The 15,370-nt window shown below is 37.4% G+C and overlaps 1 protein-coding gene across 3 annotated transcripts in view; it reads right to left on the bottom strand.

Moving 5' to 3' along the window:
- GLRA2 (glycine receptor alpha 2) overlaps positions 1-15,370 on the bottom strand; it is a 175,115-nt gene that overhangs the window by 86,590 nt on the left and 73,155 nt on the right. For all 3 annotated transcript variants that reach the window (XM_070603732.1, XM_070603733.1, XM_070603734.1), the window contains 3 exons: positions 11,880-11,962; positions 9,074-9,211; positions 7,212-7,426 (listed from right to left, as the gene is read on the bottom strand). In XM_070603732.1, coding sequence (XP_070459833.1) covers positions 7,212-7,426; positions 9,074-9,211; positions 11,880-11,962 — 436 coding nt within the window. The remainder of the gene's footprint in view (positions 1-7,211; positions 7,427-9,073; positions 9,212-11,879; positions 11,963-15,370) is intronic.

The following is a 15,370-nucleotide window of genomic DNA, read 5'->3' as shown; positions in this document are numbered from 1 at the left end:
AGGATCCTCAGAGCAGCAAAAGAAAGCGAACTACAATATGTGAGCATTTTTCAAGTCTCTGCTTATGTCATGTTTGCCATTGTCTCACTGGCCAAGACATCTCACCTGGTCAAGTTGACAGTCACTGTGGGAGGGAGCTATTACGCAAAGGGTATGGAAACAGGGGAATTATTACAGCCATTTTTGTAAAAGATCTACCCCATTGCCCTTATTTTACTGAATTATAATCTTTTATGTATATGTCAGACTTCTTAAGCACAGAAATTCTGTTTCTTTATGTTTATATCCTGAGTATATGTTACATGCTCCATAATAGTTTATTTTTTCCTCACTATGTGGTATTTATAAGAACTGAAGACATTTAGGCTGTATGACCCAGATAAAGCTACCCATTTTAGTGAAACGGAAAGAGAGAGAGAGAGAGTTCAAAATAATCCTGAACCTCAAAATGCTATCCCAAAAAGATTTATAAGCCTCACCAAGACGTGAGCACAAGCACAGCCTGGGTAGCTTCTCCCACTGTCAGCTTCCCTGTAAAGGCTGCCAACAATATTCTTGAACTAAAGTGCCAATGGTGCTTCAGCTCTGTCCCGAGAGAATTCACACTTGTCATCTCTTTGTATATTTTTGTCACACACTCACTACATCAACAACTCTTCAATTTGCTGTGGCTCAGGAAATGTCAGAAGGGAAAGTTTATGAAGTCTCCCACATATGCAGACATCTGGCTAAAGCAAGCAGGACTGCTAATCAATTTGCCAAAGCTTGGCTCTTGTACTTTTCAATCTTTTATCCAGGAACTTAGTAAAATCCTGACTTTACAAAACAAAATTTTTCCCAGCCTCTTTCAGAAATACCAATCTGACCTAGGAAATTCATTCTAATCAGCTTGGAATGTACGTGATTCATGGAGAAATATTTCTATTTTTTAGAGTTAAAACAGACATCCAAACACATCCTTATTTCAAAACTTTTGTAGGTATCAGTCTTACTGCTTTCATAGTTTCTCTTACTGCAGTCTCGAGACAGAAACATTCTTGTGGGGAGTAACGCAAGACCAAATGTTGTGGCCTCTTTTGTCTTAAATCCAAGCTGTCCTGTGTTTGGCAGCTGCTTGAAATGTTCCAGCTGGTCTTAGTTGACCAGATGGCTGAAAAGTAAGGAGAAATTTCCTTATATAGCAAATAGGGCATCTCAGTTAATAATGGCTAAAGATAATGCCTCTGGATCCTTGCTCCAAGGAGATGGTTATGGACCTGTCAGTGTCACCTGCACACTTGTGTCATCCCAATTGTCCCCCACCAATGCTTACTCTCACCTTTACAGTCTCTGGCCTGTAGCCACAAATGAGGACTCAAGACACAGTTAGGAGTGGCTGCAAATCATTCAGCTATAATAACAAACAGAGTAAAGGAAAATAATTGTTTAACTCCCTTTGGCTACACTCAAAGCCTGCCTGATGTCTCACAGCCTTCTATTCAATTCATCCTGATATTTTCCTGTGAGTTGGAAAGACAACAATACACCCAGCGTTTAGTCTGCCACTAGGGGTTTTATGCTCCAAATGGTTAGAACATTACCAGCAGAACAGCTTCTTGAGGGTTGGCAGAGACATATATTTAAAAAAACCAATTTTACAACTTCAAATGGGAAGGTACCTATGGAACAGCTATCATGCTGTATTTCATTTTCCTGTATTTAGGGAAGAGATTGAACTTCTGAAAATCAAACCAAACAAGACAAAAACTACAAAAAGCTTTGGTTGGCAGGAAGGCAGGAAATTAACTCGGAATCAGTAAATACAAGTTTCTTACTTGAAATGCGTTTAAAATTTGTAAGCCATTTTGGAAACCTGCCCAGATTGTCTTCTAGAAAAGCTTATTTTGTAAGTGTAGCCCAAATATTATGAGTAGGAAGTCCTCATTGCCTGGAGTGACTTTTATGTCCTCCTACTTCACCTTTTTAATCTGCTTCATTGATTCAGCTCAGGCTCCTCCCTTCAGGCCATTTTCCTAACACTGGTCCTTCTCTCCCTCCTTCTCTGGCTCCCTTCGTCTATCCTTCTTCCCTCCCTCTCTATTTTCCCCTCCTCTACTTAACAGGTTAGGCATCCTCCTTGATGTCCTTATATTCCACATTGTTTAGTAATCATCCTTCCAAGTATCTCTCTCTGGCATACCAGATTACGAGCCTCTGAGGGCAGGGACTATGCTTTGTTTATCTTTGATTTCCCCCAGCCTCTAGCCCAGTGTGTGGCACAGAGGAGACATTCAATAAATGTTAGTTGAACAAATGAGTGGATGAATTAATTGCCAATTAAATTACACCTGGTACCTGGAATACCACTTGACTATAAGTCTTTTCAACACTGTCTATTCATTCACTAACCACCTCTTTACTGAGTACCTACTATGAGCCAGGTGTTGTGCTAAGTGGTAGGTATGTAAACATGGACAAAAATCAACGGAGTCCTTGTCCTCATAAGGATAAAACTCTGAAATTAAGTATGTTTATAAGTGTAACAGTATGGGAATGGGATATTCTTGTCTCAGAATTTTGACAAAAGTAGTACTCTGAAGGGATACTATACATATGCATGCAGGATTCAGGACTTTCTAGAAGATAGCAAATGCTATCTAGAGACCGTTATACCCAATGCCCTGTATTGTAATGGAAGACTAGACATTTGAAAAAATTAATTGAAGTAATGGAATTTGTGGATGACAGTTCCAGGCATTTTTCCCTACTGTCCTAAAGATGGGGAGAGGGTGATTTACCCCCACCCCAGTAAGAGAAGAGACTGGCATCTCCTCCACATGTCGTATATCTGCTGAGCTGCAGAAATTCCAACAAGCTGCCCCTGGATCAGAGAGTAAAAGGGTTCTTAGGAGAGCCTGTCATGTATCCTCAGTAGTTTGAGTTTTGTATGAAAACATGAACACCACTACTTGTTTCTTACCCGAATAAATTCTGAATGCAGTAGGCTGGCTGGAATACCCAAGATGGTAGGGTGAAGGTAGAAGAGTTAACAGTTGTGTTGCATTTCCACTATTTAGCAAGGCAAGAATGCATGTTCTTGGTGGACCAAATAAATGGTGTGGAAGATAGACAGATGTAAATCATCTTGAAAACATGTCAACCAGGAGAGCTATCTACCTGAGTAAGGAGACCCTAGGAGTATGAAGTTGTATGGGAGATGCTGCTAGGAGGCAATAGCTAAGAAGAGATTGTGACATCAACCAAAATGTTCATTATTCATCCAAGAATGGTATAGTATGTGGGACCCCCAAGAATCTCCAAAGAACTCAAGTTCAACTCACAAGAAAGCCAGCATTTGAAGGCTTGCCATTAGAGAAGGCAAGAGTTACAATACAACAGTGTCAGTCACATACAACTTTCTTCCATCCACCCTTTCACCCTCAGTCCTCAACAGTGGTGAAGTCAGCAACAGGAGTGGGGAAGAGAATTGGAAAGGCAAGGGGAGGAACTGTGAAAGAACAGACAATGTGCCTACCTTGCTGCACATCTTCAAGCCAAAGGTCAGACCTGAGCTAGGGGCAAGGGAGGGAAAGAGCATTGAATTGGGTGTAAGACTGAAGTTTTGTTTCAGGCTAGATGATTTTTCAAAAATTTGAATGGACTGTCCTAAAGTATTTAACACCAATACTTTAGCTGCCTATTGAATTGTAAAATACACGTTTGTTCATTCTGGGTCTAATGCCGTGGCATGTAGTGACTGAGAATCTATGGAATCTGCTTGAAGTGTCCTCCGTAGGCAGAGAAAATAGAACCAGCTGAGGATGTTTAATGGCAGTGATTGGAGAAAAACAGAGCTATTGCTTATTCAGACCCTGTAGAGCTTAACCGATTCACTAAACTGCCTACCTATGAAAAACACACACATGTGTGTATATACATGGATACAATAAACTTTTGCTCGTCTCATTGGCAGCATGACTATAACCAAATAATGGGCCATCCAAAGAACATGGCTTCTTCTATTCATAAGGCCCTTCATGAGTCTTCTAATGTAACTTCCCATCCCATGGAACAGTGTTTTCCATTACATTATGGACAGGGAACAATAACAACAAAAATAACGAGAATGAATTGAGTGCCTCATGTACAAAAACTGGGCTAAACAATTTATATATGTAATACCTCATCTCATCCTCATTTAATTTTTGAAAGGGGTAGATAATATTATCCTCATTTTAGAAATGAGGAAACAAGCTTAGAGAGGTTGAGTGAAGTGAAGGCTCTAACATTTAGATCCAGGCCTGCCTGTGTTTCAAAATACATCTTTGTGGATATATTCTTAATTTCCCAAAGTCTACTTGAGAAGTTCTGGAAAGGGAGACATACTCCTTGAGAGTGATTCCATTCCTTTATAGCATATGTCATATTATTATGAGATTCTTTCATATATTAAAGCTCTGATATTTTTCTGTAAAACTTTTAACCATAGATTCTGCTTCAGGCCTACTCTTATCTTCTATATGTTCTCACATGGGGGGTTCATTCATTAATTAATTTATCCATTCAATGAGGATTTATTGGTCATCTAGTCTAAGTCACACACTGTTCTAGGTGCCGAAATTAACATGATGAACAAGACAAAGTTTTTGCCTGAATGGAGCATACATCCCATTGGGCATCTTCCCATAGATCATCCCTGATTCACTCTGGTAATCCTCGGTTCCTTCTTTTTTCCATTGCAAAATAAGATTTTGAAAAATATATACATGTGTCTTCTAGAACACAGTGAGACACAAACACTCATATACAAATATATTTATAATGATCATACTTACAAAAGCAAAAAATAAAATCCTAAATATCCAAGATGGTAAAATAAATGATGATTAATACATCAGATAGACTAAGTCATTGCAAATTATGTTCATGATAGATTTTAATGCCATGAGAAATGGCACATAGTATAGAACTGTATAAAAGTTTGATCTCAATTTTTTGTGTGTGCATGTGTATGGGTTTGCCTACAAATGTGCGTAGAAAAAATGACTGGAAGGAAATATACCGAAGTCTTAACAGTTATTTACTCTATGGTTAACATTAATGCTATTTTCTGTATTTTCTATCTTTGCTATGATGAGCATGTCTTACTTTTAAAGTGCATCGTGCATGCCTACTCTGTGAAGGGTGTTGCCATAGGCCCTGGAGCAACTGTACAATCATCATAGTGGAGCATCTGCTCAGGGACTGCAGTGTTTATAAATTAAAATATTTATGTGTGTGTAAAGTAAGTATATGGTCAATTCTTTATTTTCCATGACTCACTTTTTATCCCATTTTCCTTTCTCACTGTCATCAATATGAGTCACATCTCCCCGCAGTCAGTTGAGAGCCAACCACGTTTAATAATTGCCTAAGAAAAATACACATAGGAAGATAAACCTGCTGATGGCAAAAGCGTAACCACTATGAGTTCAGAGCCAAGTATGAAATAATTTTTTATTATACCCTCTTTTGGTTTATCTAAGTCCCTATTTGCCTCTACATACAAAGATCACTGATCAGTGACCATTTATTTAGCAATAGTTTTGACGATTAATGTAGAATCATAATAACTAATAAGAATGAATAACAAATTCATAAAAACTCAAGCTCCCATGTTGAAAATAAATGGCTTCTCTTTTCATAGCAATGAGTGGTTGGAGGCTAAATGTCTTACATTTTGACATTATCTGCATATAATTTGTCACCACTGCTTTAGCTATCAAATCGTAAAATACATGTTTATGCATCCTGGGGTTTAATGGCATGGCATGCAGTGATGGCAATAACTAATAACTAATGACAAATAAGCAAATGAACCTGTTTGGGATGGGGCACAGAGTAGATTAGAATTTCTGTTAGGTAAAATTGATCTGTGATTATGAAAAAAAACTGTTAGTATTTCTGACATCTGCATTCCAGTAGAAACATGACACAGGTATTTTGTACTATTTGTTATTCTAGAAAATAAAAAAGTATCTGAGACAGATCTATTCCTTTTTCTGTGAGCAGACAAAATCTAATATTATCTAATATGTATACTGTTTTCACAGTATACAATCCACCTCCATTATAGCCACAGACCTCCTCCATATGTCATCTTATCTTCCAACATAGGAGATAATGTGGAACATGATCTAACACTTCTCATCATGTCAAATGCAGCACAACTGAACAGAAGCTCAAGCCAGCAAAGATATGGGATTACATCTCAATTATTTTCTGGAACTGGGTTTTGGAGAGACTGCTCAAGCAGTATGAGACAGTGTACACTGAATACTAAATTGAACTCACACTCCTGAAAAATTGAAGCCAACAGCTCAATGTACTCAGTGAAAGGGGGAAACACACATAGGCACACTTCTGGGGTGCTGGGGCACTTCACAAGCAGGACGTTTATAATTACTTGCTTAAGCAATGTTTATAAATTCAGAGGGCCCACCTTACATAAAAATAGATTATGAAGCCATTATGATTATTATTTGAGGTGCTGCAAAATGTCTGTGTGTCCCTGGTATCCACCCCACACTTCTCTGTCAACCTGCCACAGTTGCCAGAATTTTTACCATCTTGGATGACTCCACTGCTCCTTCTCTAGGTAACTATGTCACTCAAAAATAGTAGTGTATCAACTATTAAGGTAAATTAAGGCATAGAAAAGATTCATGTATCTGATTTGCTGCACCTTAATATTGTACATTCATTTCTTATATATACTCATTGACATGGCTTTTCTGTATAAACTTCCAGAGGTTAATTCAACCTTTATTATTGTAAATGACTTCACTGAGTGTATGAATCACAATAGACTCACCAATAAATATTTGACAGTACAGCATAAGTTGCACCAGTGTTACTCTGATTCCTGCAAGCTTCATGGCTCATAAACAACATGAGGTCAAAAGCACTCAGTGGCTTCCTAGACAGAATTACGGAGCCATGTTTCTGCCTCCACTCATTCCTCTTCTCTCTCAACCTTGATTCCCCTTTCCCCTAATTGATCTGGTTATGAAGGTCCCTTACGTCCTCAGAGATCTAATTCTCTCAAACTCAGCTCTTTGTTCTCTTACTGCATTTGCATCTCCCACAGTGCTGCAGGATGGCAAATGTTTCTGTCTTCACAGAATTCTCTAGCCCACAAGACCTTTGACAAACCTCTCAGGTCACTTGTTGTCAAGCTAGGAGATTCTTACCTTTGGCAGAGATGCCCTGGAACCTGAACTCTGGGTGGTCATCGTTAAGACTGTGGTGATGCCCAGTGCAACCCTGGCAGGGGCTGCATCCATGTTTATCCAAAATGAGACCCAGGACAAAATGACTATCAACAGACTGGGGATGTACATCTGGATCAGATAATATCCCATCTGGCGTTCCAGGTGAAACTTAACCTCGATGCAGGTAAACTTTCCTGGAAGCAGGAAATGATGATTTAAAATCCAATTTGAATTTATCTCTCCCATTCCAGCCTCCCACTTTATTTTTAAAAAAAAGTATTACAGATGGATATGGAAGATTATACAAAATGCTCACCCTACATAAGCAATTCAGCTCTTTTCCAACTCAACCAGTAATGGAAATGACAGTGTGAGAATGAATAAAGAGTCACTGGACCAAAACCATGTGGCATATTTAATTTTCTAAATCTGTGCTTAGTGCAGCTTGATTATTTAGACAGAGCTATGGAATTTGCAAGACTGTCATAAACTGACAAGTGGAAATAAAATATTCACATTTTATTATTGTATGTAATATATAGCACACAATATATAACATACAGCACATATGTATAGCATATACTATATGCATATAATATATAATGGATAATACATAATAGTTGAAACCATTCCCTTCTAGGTAGTAAAGTTCACATGGGAATCCCAAAGTGTTTGGATAATTGTGTATCTATCTTTGTGGTATCAATAGCAAGAGAAAAATATACATTTGTATAAGCCATGCATATAATCTAGTTGTCTTAAAAATTTCCTAGCCTTCTGGATAATTGCTTGAGGACATTTAGAATATTCCTAGAATCTGTTTACAGTGTTATATTGCCTATAAAAAGGAGTACATCTAAAAATATTAAAACTTTAAACACACTATTAAGAGACAAATGTTCCTGCCCTGCCACTTTTCTTCCTCTTTAATATGCTTGGAGTTAGAACCTCAGGAGGTAATTTGGCTTAGTCCACTAAAATTATAAGAGATAGGGTTGGATTCTTCTTGGTCAGGAAGAACATCTTGGAATCAGGTTTTAGTTTGTAGGAAGCACTGTTCACTGCTGGAACAAGTGTTCATGGACCATTCTACTCAGCAACGGACCTGGAGCAGTCACTGAACAAACCATCATGTCTCGATTGCCTTTCCATGATCAGCTTGTGTGGTGTCAAAGACTGGGACATTTGTAGAAGCCATCAACTTTACAGGCATAATCTTCCAGGTAACAACAGATGCCCACTTGTTGCTACCACCTCAAATTCTTCTCAGCCTCCCCCCCCCCCACCCCCATGTGTCTGTCAGTATTGCCAAGAATGCATGAGTTTAGAGCCAGCTGAATTCCTGCCAACTGATTTTCATCCAAACTCCTATTATTGTCCAGGACTGGAGAACACAACAGCTGTATTTCTGGGTTTACAAAGACTTCTGTTGTTATTCTTCTCTTCCACTAAGGCAGAGAGTGCAAGTTGACCTGAGGATCCAATGTCAAGAGTGGATGCCAGGAACGGGCCAGAATTTATACGCTTCCTGCACCACTTACAAGGTCTTGTACATCTTTCCTCAAACTCATTTGACAGCAGATGGTCAGCGAGAGAACAGCAAGAGACTCCTAAATCTCTTTCCTTCTCTTTTTGTTTTGGAGAAAATTATCTGTTGTGCTCACTGACCTATTCCAGAGGGTACAGGCATCTTATCTGTTGAGGGGGCTTTGAGCCAAACTCAGGTCCGTGCCTTGTAGCTCCATTTTCTTGGTAAACATGCAACAACTAAGGTGATGGGATGTATACTACAAGCTGCATATGGAGCCCACTTAGGTTATAGCAGCCAAAAGAAAACTTACCAGTGTTATAGTGCTTTGTGCAGTAGCCGAGTTCCTTCTCTTCTTTCAAAATAAACTGGGGCAGGGTCAGTCCTTCAGCAACTTGAACTGGACCATCACTTAACCATTCAAATATCAGGTCATTCATCGTGTACCCAACTGGAGTAAACAAATAATAATGGAAAATTGAATGCATCTTTCCAAGTAAGCTTGAAAGTCTAGCCACGTAAAGAAACAAACAAGGAAATCATCTAAAGCAGACACATGCTCAGCTAACTCAAGAGCATTTTTAATAAAAGAACTGCAATCACCATGATGACTATATGTCATTGGAGCCAAAGAAATTGAAGACAGCAAGCTATTTCTGAATGATTTTTTTCTGTGTAATGAGAGAATGAAATCTATAAAGTTCATTTTCTTCTGCCCTCTTTATTCACTAAATCTCCCTGAAGAACAAACAAGTAAACAAACATAAAAGTCCTTTGAAAATTGTCTTTACTTAAAAGAGCTGTGTCTGTGGCCAATCCAATAAGACAATCTAATTCATGGCACCAGTGTTAGCCTTTCAAATGAAAAGCATTCTTTTTTTTTAAATGAGAACGAATTCATCACAGGCCTACCTAAAACATTCCCATTACAAACTTGGCCTCTCTCCTAGGGTCTATTATCTTTGTTTTCAGAAAGCTTAAGCTAAAGTCCTTATGGTCAATCCTCAGTTACTTTAGCAAGTGGCGAAAGCTATAGATAGGTAGCCTCTTAGGTAGATAACCTATTAGGAAGTTGCGGAATTTGCAAATCAAGTGCTAGTGTCTTGCTAAATGGGCCTATTCATCACAATGATTAATATGAAGTGAAACAGATTCTCTATTATATAAGGTTATATTGTTATATGACTCTTGAATCATACAAAGTAAGATGGTTATCAGTTTAGTAAACCAAAATTAGCTCTTACTCTCCAAGCTCCTGCTAATTAGGTCACTATCTGTCAAGTGCTTCTAGATCTTTTTGCACCCCAGAAATCAAGGCTACTCTTCCTTCAGGCATCATTTCTCTCCCCTCCCCCTTCATGATATTTGAACTCTGAAATGAGAGTGAGGAGGACAGGGATCTTATGTGAGGTCTTGGCTGAACAATAACCTTAAGCATGTTTATTAAATTTGTAGATTCTTGTTTACTGCAAGAGAGTGACTCACCAAATCTACACAGAAATCAATGGCAAAGTTAATTGGAATCTACTTTCCTCTTTCTTTGGACCACCTTTTCCATTCAAAGCCAAAAAATAAAAACAGGGAAAGCAAGAAATTACAAAGAGGACCCTGTACAAGGGTTGATGGTCCACAAAGAGAATGGTCAACCTATCTCTTCTCCTGAGCGCTTTATGAGTACTTCTTGGGTATCTCCAACAAATACTAGAAGCTCGCCAAACACCCTATATCCTCGTCTGGTGAACTTCTTGCTGGCTGCCACAATAATGGTCTTTGTCAGCCATCCTGAAGCCCCAGGCTGGGACATACAGAAGAGGTAAAGAAGTGGGGAAGGAGGAGGTAATATGAGGGTAGAAAAGTAAAGAGTAATTCCCACCCTTCACATTCAAAGTTAATAGCAAACACATTGCTGCTGCTTTGTTTTCATTACTTCTGGGTCCTGCAAGAACCAAGCATATTTACTAATTGGAGTTTTCTAAGCCTTGGAAGAGCCTCAGATGACAGCTAGGCTGTTTCACAGAGAAAATGTGTTGAATTGAGGCAGGGGAGAGTTTGGAGCAGTAGAGAAGACACAAAGAAGGAATCATTACGTAAGAAAATGTTTTTCTCAACTACCTTCTTAAGAGAAGGAGCGAAAGGGAAAATATGAATACATAAAACCTATTGTAAGTCAGAAATTCTCATTTTACCCCTGACAACTTCTTAAAACAAAGATGTTTTATTATTTTGTTTATTTCTATAGGAAGTTTCCGGGGAAATCTACAGTGGTTTTAAATGATCAGAAGGAAACCCTGTCACCACCTCTTTTTTTAAGAATAGTTGATGTGTTTTTTTACATTTATTATTTTTCTAAACTAACAAGTTAAAAATATTTCCTTGCCCCTGCTTCATTAGATCTCCTGACATCCCTGTAGATCAGTAGCACTTATTCTCTGCATTTTGCAAACAGAGAAACTGACAGAGCAAACCCAAAAAAATATCATGTGTCTTGACTGAAAATCCCTTTACCTTGGAGGCATCAGCAACTTACGGCACATGTCAAAGATTTCAGTGGCATCAGGGCTAGAGCATAAAGGGGACAAAGTAGATAGCATTTCTCTACTTCCTTCACCATGCCTTTGTGTATGCACTGCCTCTAAGGGATATGCCTCTTATTCCATATTATCTCATGGCCCTCATTCTTGCATCCTCCTCTGGCTAAGGTGCCTGTATCTTGTCCTCAAATCAGTTACCCCTTCCTGCCAAAATTCCTTTGGGGTGTTGGTCTATATGAGCATAACAGAAAGAAATACAATTTTCTGATTAGAGAGTGATTCATTATAGAGGTTGAATGATAAATAATCTTAATTTTCCCAGGAGGCGCTTTCATTTCAAAGAAAAGGTTACTAAATCAGGCTTGTTTTTTGAGGAAGGGTGAGCTATTTGGCATTTTACTTTGAAAGATTGTCTATGTTCTGTTGGGAGTGAGACATGCACACGCACTTTTGCTTGTCCTTCCATTAGTGACTTGGGAGTTGGTAAGTAGGTAAAGAATGAGTCTTATTTTCTCCTTAATGACACACTAAAAGAACCAGGTCATTGGTTAAAACAAGCAAGCAGTTATTTTAACAGTGGTGACTTACAACTCTCCAGCTGCATTGTACAGGTCTGGACATCCATTGGAAAATTCTTCAAGTCCATGGGACAGGATAAAGTCAAGGTGAGTCTTAGCAAAGAAAAAAATTTTAAAAACAAGTTTTAAATCTGTGAGGTCTGATTCTTGAAAAACAAACTAAAAATACGTTTGACATTAAGCAACATGACACTGATTCAGATAATGAAATCTAAGCTCTCAAGACAATGCTTTCTATTTTTCAAAAGAACAGTAGTCATAAATTTTTTAAAATTATGGAATTTCACTCTAACCCTTTATTATTTCCCATCTTCCAGCCTCTGACTAGCACCTTCCCAATGGCACTGGTCTCAAGTTTATTCTAGAATCAACAAGAACACTGAGAAATAGTGTAATGAGAGCAATGGGCTATTACCCACACTGATGTCCAGAAGACAGAGTTTCTACTGTTTTAGAATTATACATCGGATAGGTGAACTTTAAGGACAAAAAATGATGTGATAAGCATAATTGGTTGCGATAAGTGTTGGGTCTCCTTCCATCAAATGGGCAAATGCTTAACTCCTCTGTCTTTTCATTTGCTAATCTACATGGATGGGTTAACAATAAATTGTAGCATTCAGTCTAGAATTGACAAATCTGGAGCAAGCAATTCTTGAACTAAAAAAGACATTTAAGGATGGTGGCTTGTATGTAGTCTTCACCTCTCTGACCCAAGAGGGGCTACTCTTCTCCCCCTTTCCTCTTTCCTTAACTTTTCCAAGCTCCAGCCAACTCTGACCAAGCCTTAAATTAGGATATTTATTGAGCTGCCATCTCTTTTCTATTTTTTCTTTTAATCCTCAAGGAGATGGTACACCCTTCTTGCTCTTCAATTTGTTTATACCTCAGAGATTCAAGGAAGGAAATTAAGATTGAGAATCAGCAGATCTGGGTTCCCTTCCTACTATTGCCTCAAACTATCTCTGCCTCCTAAGCAAGACTTTAAACTTGATAAACATTCATCTCCTTATCAAATGGTGGGGTAGGATCAAATGATGCTTATTCTCATTTAACTTTAATACTAGAATCCCTGTTATTCTAAAGTTTACTGTTTCAAATTCTGTTTATTTTCTCTCAAACATCTTTTATATCAGTAGACCCCTCCAACTCTTGCTGTTACCTAAACTCTCCCTTGTTGTCATGCTTGTTCTCACTCTCTCCTCCTGGTTCCCTTCTCTGCTTTATTTTATACATTCTATACAAGCCAAGACAAAACAGAAAGTAGTGGCACACTTATTTTAAAGAAAGAAAAAGTTTGAGATTTGAAGTGAGATTAGACAAATAATCCATGCTGGCAATCTTCAAAATCCTTAAAATACAACAATGATTGGTAAAAGCAAGATACAAGACTGCAGTGTAATCTCAATTACGTAAACATATGTTTTTAATCTCGTATATAAACACAATACTATATTAACAGTAGATATTTCTGGTTGGTGGGATGATTCATATTTTTTTTTGTTCAATTTATTCTGCATTATCTGTATTGACAAATATAGGTTATTTATAATTAAATGTGCCTTTCTTTAAAAATAGCTAGAAGATAAAATTCTGTTTTGTTCAGTAATCTTTTGCTATTATTATAATCATTATTATTAAAATTTTGCCATAAATATACAATATTTCACCTTGATTGCTAAATAAATTTCCTAGCTTCTGTGGGCTATTCTGAGAACACAAATAGCGTGTTTCTAAAGGAAAAAAAAATAATTTTGAGTTGTAAACAACTGACTTAAAAATAACATTTTAGACAGAAAAAATAATTTTTGTCAATTGTGGAGTTCAATTACACATACAGATATTTAGATTTTTTCCCCCCAGTATGAAGACTTTAATTTTTGTAAAACACAATTTTATTGAGATTAATGCCGTGAACTCTTTAAAGCAAGAGCAGAGTAAAAGAATCAAAATGAAAATCTCTAGTAATCAAAAATTTTAAAAACTCTGACACTTTATTAAGGGGGGAAAAAACCTCAAAAGGATCTGTGAGTTTAAAATTATTATTAACACAATTAGAATTTAGTCTCCTGTTTTTTAAAGAAGAAATATTTTCATGAAACAAAAATATGTTCATACAAAACTAATCATTGGACATGTACATAATTTAATTGAATCAAAATCAGAAAAATATGGAAATTTAATTATTATGAAAAGTTTACTTTTTAGAAATTAGGAAATAATAAGTGGAAACTAATACAGCTTTAAAAAACATGCAACAGTGAATTCAACTGTAATTTGTTTGCTATTGGAAACAACCCAATTTTAATATTTTTAATCATAGGCTTTCTAAATCTGATTCTTTGGGGAAGTAATTTTTCGCATTTATTTAGGGAGAAGAGGCCTCACACAGGATTATTTCTGCCTTTGTGGCAGATTCTGACAATCCTACAGAGATCCAGAATTCTTGGGGTCAAACCTATTAACAGCATGGAAAACCCCACTGAGAGAAATTTCCAACAAGCATGAAACTATGTCTGAATTTTGTCTCAGCTGAAGACTCAGCTCCCTCCTTCCTTATTTGTTTTTCTAATTTCCTTCCTAGATAGGTTTTGTATTGGAACTCAACAGGTGCCAATAGTAAGGAGGAAAGTTAACAGCTCCATAGTTTGCTAAATCATGTCATCAGCTAAGCAAATAGGAAGAGATTGTAAAGATCTAATCAGTCCCTTCATGGGCCACAGAGTCCATAATTTATGATGTCTAGTTTACCACACATCTGCAGGCCTAAGATTCAGACTTGCATTTTACTTATTTTTTTCGTTGAAGTATATGTGAAACACAGTAAAAACACACAAATATTAAGTTACAACATGATGAATTTTTATGTCTCTATCCACCTGTTTAATAATCACTGAGATCCAGATTTAGAATATTCCCATCAGCCCAGAACAGTCCCTTGTGCTCTCTTCCCAGTTAAAAATCTTCAAAAGTAACCACTACTACTACTTTAATTATGTTTTTTTAAAAGTATTTTTAGATTTGAAAAATAGGAGTTTTGGGGAAAATGAGCTTGATATTATTTTGTACAGAGATGCAGAAATTGCATCAAATAAGATTGACACAACATTAAACTAAAACGTGAACAATTATCTCCTTTAGTCTGGCTCATCGTCTATTTTTGGTGAGTCTCACAGAATTAAATATTATAATTGAAACTCAGAATTTTCGCTGGCAGACACTGCCTAGAGCATGTCAGATTTGCTCCCCTTTCCCCTCAATCTAAAATATTAAGGCCATTGCACCTGAAGGCAGTGGGCTCAGCCCGCCCATCTTCCCTTTGATTTTTGTTAAAGAACTCATTTCCTGAAGCATTATCACACATTCCCCCACTGTCATTGTGGCTAACATGCTTGCATTCAGGGTGCCCTTGCCCCTGTTTGTATAAGGAAAGGAATAAACTTCCCTCACAGAGACTCTGCTTCTTTACTGAGAGTAAGAAGGCTGAGCAAACATTTTGAT

Source organism: Equus przewalskii, chromosome X (genome assembly GCF_037783145.1).
Source record: "Equus przewalskii isolate Varuska chromosome X, EquPr2, whole genome shotgun sequence".
Taxonomy (NCBI): domain Eukaryota; kingdom Metazoa; phylum Chordata; class Mammalia; order Perissodactyla; family Equidae; genus Equus; species Equus przewalskii.
The sequence above is the reverse complement of the archived record's forward strand: the minus strand, read 5'-3'. Positions and strand labels throughout refer to the sequence as shown.